The 8,983-nt window shown below is 39.6% G+C and overlaps 1 protein-coding gene across 1 annotated transcript; it reads right to left on the bottom strand.

The window, feature by feature from the left end:
- Positions 1 to 307: 307 nt before the first annotated feature.
- Positions 308 to 6,350, bottom strand: alkal2 (ALK and LTK ligand 2). The gene is made up of 6 exons (XM_005809568.2): positions 5,548 to 6,350; positions 5,013 to 5,335; positions 4,819 to 4,872; positions 2,457 to 2,537; positions 2,254 to 2,336; positions 308 to 1,105 (listed from the first exon to the last, which is right to left on the bottom strand). Exons 2-5 carry the CDS (start codon positions 5,260 to 5,262, stop codon positions 2,272 to 2,274), a joined length of 450 nt encoding a protein of 149 aa, XP_005809625.1. The 5' UTR covers positions 5,263 to 5,335; positions 5,548 to 6,350; the 3' UTR covers positions 308 to 1,105; positions 2,254 to 2,271.
- Between the last annotated feature and the right edge of the window lie 2,633 nt (positions 6,351 to 8,983).

Raw genomic sequence — 8,983 nt, 5'->3', positions numbered from 1 at the left:
CCTCACTCTCAACCTGGAAAGTGATCACATAAAACTGATTTTGCAACACTATTTCAAACGAAACAAGAAAGAAAGAAAAAATCCACAGCTCTCATTTGAGTTTGAACTTCTTTAGCATCTCCGTCTGAAACAGTACTTGGGAATTTCACTGGATCAGCTGTCCTAGGGCTCAGTCCAGTCATGCGCTCACTCAGGCAGCATTCCTCATTTTAAGATGGGAACGCGAGAGGAAATACAGCGCAGGACAACAAAGACAAATTATTTTGTAACAATCTCATAATTTATTTAAATATATCTCATTTTTAAATATATATAGATATACACTTTTACATATATAACACCTTTGTGCTAAAGGCCAGCCACGCTCTTTAATGGTGGATTCTTCCTATGGTTGTGTTTACCGTATATACATTACACTCCTGGGCAGACAGATCATGACCTATGATTTATGTACCACTAAGCCATTTGACGAGTAAAATACATAAACATGGTCTTTACCACGCAGTACCCAGGGTTAGTCTATCCACAGGTTGGCTATGGCTTAAAGCCACCACTTGTGTTTTTGGTCTTTCAGAAAAATGTTCTTGCAATAATTTAATGACAGTTCATTCTGAGCACAAGTGGGTGACTACTCTGTCACCAGCTGGGGGTCAGCGAGAACTTCTGTTTTTAGATCGTGATAGTGCAGTAGAAGGGTCAATGTCAACCTAAAACACGCAACAAGGGCAAAATGTCTCAAAAGGAAAGTGATTCTTGTTTCTTATTATTTGTTTAAGCAACATCCTTTAGAAATCCAGTGCAGTGGAAGAAAAGCCCCCACTTTGCTTGTCTTTGCCAGCTCCTCTTCTCTTCACTCTTCACCTGCTCTGTGTTTTCCTTGCCTCGATCCTTCTGTGTAATGACAGCTAACCATTGAGGCCCAGCCAAAGTGGTGATTGGCAGCAATTTTCACCTCAGCAGAAGGGACGTGAGTGAAGCAAAACGCTGTGCCTAAAGTCAGACAGGCCGGTCAGATTTAAGCTTCCCTCTCACTGTCCAAGGCACTTTTTCACCAATGTATTTTTTTTGTATCTTTTCTTCTGAAGCACACATGTTTGACTTCAACCTGCAAAACAGAAAAGGCAAATGTCAGCATGGCTTTCCGTCAAGCAATGCTATGAAACAGTCACAAATAATAAATGAGGAAACTTGATTTGTAACAGAGCTGAAGCTCTCACTGTGCCACTACAAGGGTCTGTGTGTGTTGATACAGCCAGCATGTTAACACTACGAGCAAATGTCTGAGTGTTTCTTGAGCAACATGATCTACACTCTGAACTCAGGTCCAATTCATGCTGAGTTTTATGAGTTACGCCTGATTATGATCATTTGCTGTTTACGAGTGTTTGGCAGAGTGGTGGGAAGCACCTCACTTATGAGAAAAACCCTCCGTTTTAGGAATGCTCCACTGCATGGTAAAGGCCTGCATGCAAAAACCTAACTTGCTTAGATCCATTCTTCTTTGGCAAGTTCTTGAGTTTGTTTTAAACCATTTTAGCACTAAATACTAAGAGGATTTTTAGCTCAGAATAACTGGGAATTATATCGTTAGTGTTAGTGTTCATTTATAACAGAGGGATTTGCTGTGTTACTGTAGAGAACTGTTGTGCTTCTTTTCCATAAATAGTCTGACCAGATGTGAATGTAAACACCAGTGATCAAAAGTTTTGAGGAGCATTTTAGAGAAAAAAGTTACAGCACAACATTTTGATCGTTTTCCTGTATTGTGCAAAGTCCTTGTTTTAAAGATGGACCAATAATCAGTTGAACAGACTTTTATTTAGCATAGCAAATTCCAATTCAAGTTATTTATTTACAAATTTAATAGCAGTAAACAAATTGTGGAGGCAAAGTCTTGTAGACTTGTAGACATTTGTTCAGACAGTTTTCAGAGTGTAATGTTTCAATGCAATTCAGAAAAGTTGAGCAGGAAAGGCTATTTGTCAATTATTGATTGCTTTGCAGTTGCACAGACAAAAGCAACAAAGGGATTTAACTACTGACATAAAATTTTGATTGCAACATTATCTGTCAAGCTACAAATACCTTCCTCTCTGTGATTGTTTTTTTTTTTATGTTTTCTTGTAGCTGTAACTACAAAAGTTAGGTTTTTAGATCTTTTTACTACTGGAGGCTTGATCGCCTCAAGCAGCAGTGACTTCATTAGCTTATACCATAGGCTCGCTGTGTGTGTGAGTAGAAGCATTGTAGTACCTTTTGAGTGTGCACGCGCTACCCCTCTGTGCACTGCGGGCTGCCTGCAAGCCGTGTGAGAAGTCGCGCACATCTTTTGAAGTCTGAGAAAGAGAAAACACAAAGAGAAAGACTGAATTGTTTTCTTTTCATGCAGTGTGCTGATGTTGGATGGTGATAGCTTTCCCTCCTGGTGCACAAGGTCCAGGGCAATCATGGCTTACATGCAGGTAACGTGCAGTCTCTGGTGTGGTGGTAAAGTCTGTACGCGTTCTTCCTGCACTTGGAGCTGAACACGAGTGGACCTGACGGAGAAGGAGAAACAGGGTCTTTGTACACATTTCTAATGTTTGCATTCATCTTCATCAACATCTGCTTTGTGGCTTTAGTCCAACTTTAGAAACTATGCATTTTGTGTAGGATAAAAAGTATAAGCTAACATTCAAATTGGTGGATTTGTGGTGTGCAAGTTTTAGAAAATATGAAACTAAGAAATATATAATTTAAAAACATCCTAAGCAGGATCAGTTCTGCGTTCTGTTTTTAATTAGACATTAAATGTAAGTTTATCCACAAAAACACTAAAACTCCAGATATTCTGTTCTCTATCACTTCATAACTAAAGGTGGAGCATTGTATGGCAAGCTATTAGGGCCAAATATTAGCACCTTTTTCAAACTGGCTAGTAACAGCATTATGTAAAAATTGCAGTTTAAGTAGCCAGATTGCTGTATTTTACACAAGTCAGATGAAGTTTAAATGACTCCATATGAGCAGCAATACAAGAAAACAAGCTTGATGAGTTGCTGAGCAGCAAAAAACCATCATTTTACCAAGTCATTGGAAGCTTTGTTTTATGTCATGCAGCACATCAATTAACATCATTTAATGAGCGGCAGGAAAAGTGACAATGGCATTTCTTTTACTTCTTAGCAGCAGAGAACAATGTCATCCAATCAATGAACGCCACTTTTTACATTAAGCAGCTCAACAATTAACACTTAGTTACAAACTGCAGAAAAATAGCCAAATAAAAACAATTTATTTATCTTTTTTTACCTCTGAGTAGCGAAAAAAGCTATTTTATCCCTCCATTGTTCACTACCACTTCTACCATAAACAGGTTATTCAATATGAAGCTGCTTCACATAAAATGCCTTTCTGTTGGGTTTTTCAATGAGGGTGGTGTCTTGCCTTAATTTACGTTTATTTTATTTTTTTTTATTGTTTTGTTACCAAATATATTATTTGATAATAGTAACTTGTCATACTGGAACACCTTGACACAGGGGCGCTGCCAGGAATCTTGGGCCCCATGACAAAAAAATTTGATTGGGCCCCCCCACGCAGCTGCTGTTACAATTTCTTGAGTCTATCTGACCCATCAAAAGCGTCACAATTTTAAAGGCTTGTAACTACCTTGCTTTCTTTGGTCCAATACTGATAACAAGCACAATGTTTACTGCTCATGAATTTTACATGCAACAGTGCACATACAATATGGAAGTTGGTTGCTTAAATTTTTTCTATTAGTTTTAGCTTTTTGAAATGTCTCTCCCCACCAGCAACAGTCAAAAGCAACATGCAAAATATACATGAAGCAATCCAGACTTCTCAAAAAATGCTATGTAGTTGTATTTTTTCAAGCTGCAGTGTACAACTTTAATAAAAAATATGTCTTCTCCATATTTGTTAAAGCTGTCACCATGTCAGATAATATGTGAAAATGAAAACAATCAATCTTCTCCACCTGAGCTACTATTGCTGGCTAAAGTAATGCAATGTTCCCACCAAAACAACCAATCAGAACCAGTAGGAGGGTATTAGTGCTGTCAATCAACCTCATTCACTCACTGCTAAATGTGCAAATGGTTGAAAAACAACTTATCATTACAGGAAAAATGTTGATCTGCTGTCATTGGTAGCTATGCTAATTATGCTGAATGGTTGATAATCTCATACAGTCTACCCACCTCTCGGAGAAAAACTGGGTTACAAATTGACACTTTTACCTTTTTCTCTCCCTGTCTCTCTATTTTTTTGAAAACCTGATTTTAGTATTTTTCTTGGCAGCATAGTAACTGCCACCGTCGTTCTTGTCTTCTACTGACTGCTGCTGAACACCTTCATCGTCAAGCCTCCAAGCAGGAACGATCCATTTCATGTAGATCCAGGGGGGTGTTAAGGGCAAATGTGCGCTTTTGGATCTGGGAGGGGTAACATTTAATTTTTACTGCTAAAAACAATTTCAGAAAACACAATATAATTAATTTTGTAATTGACAGGGCCCCTTTTTTAAAAATTTCTATGAAAAAAAAAGAAAAGAAAAAATTGTGGAGGGCCCCCTGTTGTCATAACACCCCCCCCCCCCCCCACCCCCCCCAAACGGCGCCCCTGCTGTTGGGGGGCAGCAGTAGTGAGCAAACCGGAAGTTTTATTTTACTATGTTGGCTGAACTAAAACAGGAAGTGCAATAATGGGCACAAATAGCTTGCCATAGACCACTTCAGTGCCTCAGTGGGAAAAATATCAGACTCAAACTGAAAACACATCTTAGAAAAGAAGAACATTTTAACAGGTTCTTACCTGTGAAATATTTTATTATTCTCTCTTTCGTTTTATAATCTGTGGGGGTTAAAACTGCGGGAGGAGAGAAAAGGAGAGAAAAGGTTAAAAAATAATTAAATGAAGGATATCTTGGTTAACACCAGCACAAAAAAAATGTTTTACGCCATGCTATTGTCAGTGATTTATTTGAGGGTCATCGTCCTGCCACTCACCCAGAGCCTGGTTCCCTTTGTCCGTCTTGCCGCGGAAGTCCCTCTGTTCTACCGACGCGCTGTCTTCCGTTCTTGTTGGGTGTCTGCCCCGGTTATCCCCCACGTGCTTCATGATCTCCACCATCCGCCTCAAACTCCGCGGCGCGTCCCCGCCGGCCGCCGCGGTGGGCGCGCTCTCGCCGCAGTGCTCGGTCAGAGCGCACATCAATAGCAGCAGTCCCACAACAACGGGTTTGCGCGGTGCGCTCATAGCTCCAGTGTAGTGAGGAAAGTGGAAAGTGGATCCAAGGAGGAAAAAAGTAAACTCTTTTCTTTTTGGAGACCTGAGGGACGAGATTGAGGACAAATTTTAAATATTGGCACTTTTAAATGACCAGAATAATATTTTTAAGTAGAAGCCTAACATATCCATGCAACTTAATGTCCGGTTAGCTCAAACATCTTAGTTATTCAACAATAAAATCATAAGATAATCTTAACACTTTTTAATAAGTATGTTTTGTAAATACAGCTTTAGTTGTGAAAATGTCATTACCTTTTCAAAGTTCTCTTACGCGCTGACTGCGTCTGGTGCGTCCTGCCAAAACGATGCACATGTGCGTAACTTTTTTTTCTCTCTGTTGCGTTCCCGTCCTGATCCCAGTAAGTGTTCACTTTTTAAAAAGTCGGTTCCTCTTTGGGTAGAGTTAAAGCTACGGAAGTCATATGTGTGGTCGCTGATGGCTGGTGATCACCCTCCAAGCGCCGGACGTGCAAAGAAAACGCGCAAAAAAGAAGAAGAAGAATCTAATATTATCCCGTGTGGCGCTCCAAGTTCCAAGTTTGCCCCCTCTTGTGCGTCCAGTCGCTTTTTATTCTATCTCCCCGACGGCGGGGGGAGAGGACTGTCCCCTGTGGACTACTCCACAAATTTATGTGGTAATTATAGGAAACGGTACCTGAAGAGGAGAGTTAACACGAGTTGTCCGATCATCCCTTGAATGCTGTGTCAAGTTTACTGAGGCCCCCCTCCCTCTCCTCTTTTCCGTTACTCCATTTATCTGTGCGATATACGCGGTTACAGGAAGCGTCTGTCTTCCACTAATACTTCCACTGAAATTTCCAATCAGCCCAGCGTGCAGCGCAGATGCAGCACATCTTAGTGGAAATTCTGCCACATGCTTCTTGGGATCCTCATAACCTCATTTAGAGCCATTGCGCGCTTTACATCCATCATGGAAAATTGAAACGCAATTATGCACCTTTTAGGGGCAATTCTTTGAAAATTGATTGTTTTGTTTTGTTCTTTTTTTAGTTCGTTCCCGGTGGTTTCTCGACAGAGCAAAGCCTACGTTTCGAGGTTCGTCCTCGCTGGAGATTAGTGTGCACTGGCCTGCTGCTGGGGCTGGAGCAGCTTTCTTAAAAGTCGGGGCGTGCGAGTGGCTCCCACGCCCACTACTTCAAATCTCACAAACCTGCAAGGGGAGACATAACTTTGAGAAGAAATATTCATTCACCCAACTTCGCTGCCCAAGAGAAAGCAGGATACAGAAAGCTTATGAGCTACTTGGAATCTTTATGAAAATAATCAAAATATCTGGCGCATAGTTTGCTTTTTTTTTTGTCATAATCGGATAACAGTATTTTATGGACATAGTCTTGTAATTTCTCTGCAAAGTTCAGCGAGGAAACGACCTTGCCGCCTTGATTAAACGAACAAAACTCTCGGTGCTGAAAGGACAGCGCACTGTCACCATTCTCCGAAGTTCTTTACTGAACTGTGCTTTTTTACGCATTCCTGGCTAAGGGCGTCTGTACAAAGTTTTTAAAAGGGTGGCCAGAGGTGTAGTGGCAGACGAGAAGAGAGTTACTCTTTAAAAATAAACGATGACAAAATATAGGTGATATCTGGTTTCCTTGCTGATTCACACAGTCATCAGCAGATTCGACCCTGTTCTTTTGGGAATCGGTAGTCAAACTTATTTCAAGGCTCATGAGAAAAACCACTGAGGCAGGAACATATTTGCTTTCCAATGACCACATATCAGCAGATTTAGAGCAGGGATTTGCGTACGAAGAGTTAATGGGGTCTGACTGCATTTATATTTTTTTCTGACAGCTGAAAATCCTATCAGCTGAGGTGTTTAAACGATGACAATGTTCTGTAAACTGGTGAGATGGTTCTTCTGGGATATTCTGGTAGATCTACAGTTGCTGAAGAACTCATATCAGGTCATGTTTACGTCCCTAAGTGATGTAAGTTGCTGCCATGTGATTGGTTGATTCTCTATTTGTGTTAACACGTCAGACACGTCTGTCTGTCTGTCTGAAGAGAGAGACAGACAGACAGACAGACAGACAGATTCGTTGTTTATTTTGGCCTAGGACATTTTTTTTTTTTTTACAAATAAGTGACGACATTAGCAGTTTCAGCAGAGGGCGTCATTCTGCAGTTGCTGCACACACTCGTGCTGTTCACATTAGCAAATCCTCATCAGTGCACTGAGCCAGCATGTTTGAGGAAATTTGACTCATGAGATATTTACATACAAATGGATAACCAAAGCACTATTGTGAAAACCAATCAGATCAAATTACACCACAGGATCCACATCTGCTTTGTCGGTCAGCTGTGTGCCTTGCATCATAACAGATCTCACTCACCGAAGTCACTGTGTAGCATAGGAAGGGTGAGAGGTGTGGAAAAACTTAAAAACAAAATAAAGAAAAAACATGTTTGAGACACAAGACCTGGAAACTTTGTCTGACCTTTCCGGAAAGACAAAAAGAAACCCAATAAGGGTTGGCTTAGATCACAAATAAAGAACAAAGTTCATATTTTCCTAACATTCTGAATGAATGAAAAGTGCAAAAACGGTCTTTGAGTCATGCATTTTGCAGTTCACCGCTGCTGGAAATGTCCGAGAATCCTTTCTGTTTCTCACTATGTCTTTATTGGTTGGATTTTTACATGCAAAAGAAGTTATGAAAGACTTAGGAAAATGTACCATTTGAATATTCCCTTGCTTAATATCAATAATAACCGTAGTCAACTTTCCTTAGTAGTCACATATGAAACAATTCTCTCTGCCATGTTTCATTCAGTGAGTCAGGCTCATGTGAGTTCAAGTGAACCACGAACGGTAAAATTTCCCAGATCCGATGGGGTTGCTTCTTTCAACATCGTATTGTCACACTTTCTATTTCCAAATGGCCTTTCTGCAGTTTATCTGCTTGTCATTAGTGGATGTTATCATCCTTCCAGGAACGTGGTTGTTTCTTGTCCAAGTTGATTCTTTCTCTTTTTGACTTTGAGAAAACAGAATTGTTCCATACTTTCATAAATGTTGAAATTTATTTAGCTTTATTTCAGTCTCTTTTTTCCCTTTTCATTTGTGGGGTTGGCTAAACTCGCAGCACTAATGATTATGACTTTTAAAGTGAACTCTGGGCTTGAAAACACAATTTCTAAATTAGGTGAAAACAGGAAACATGAACTTTCAGTTTCTCAAAGGAATTGGTGTTTCATTGAAAGAAAGTGAACATCTGGGGAAAGAATATTCATATAAACGGATGTTTGCTGGACGTTTTTATGATTCATTTCTGTTTTTCTTTTTCTCAAATTAAAAAATGATGTGAATCATTCACAATTAGTGTAGAACACAATTAGTTTTGCAAAAGCATATAATATGGGGAAGAAGTTTACATATACCCATCATCAGATGAGGTCTTTAGCACTATTGTTATCAAAAATTTGGATATAAAGCGAGCAGCTTAATATGTTTGAGACAAATGTATCAGTTCATTCTTCTCAGTTATCTAAAAAACAGCATGATTTGTTGCCATACAAACCAGAGTCCAAAATACTTTTTTCTCACATTTAAAATCTTGACCATGCAAGACATACAGTACATACAGAAGTTTGTTGCTGACAAACTAACAAACATTTTATGAGCTATGTAAATTAACAAAAGATGTATTCTAAGTATGAA

This window comes from Xiphophorus maculatus, chromosome 15 (genome assembly GCF_002775205.1).
Source record: "Xiphophorus maculatus strain JP 163 A chromosome 15, X_maculatus-5.0-male, whole genome shotgun sequence".
NCBI classification, from domain to species: Eukaryota; Metazoa; Chordata; class Actinopteri; order Cyprinodontiformes; family Poeciliidae; genus Xiphophorus; species Xiphophorus maculatus.
This window is presented reverse-complemented; position numbering and strand designations above follow the sequence as displayed.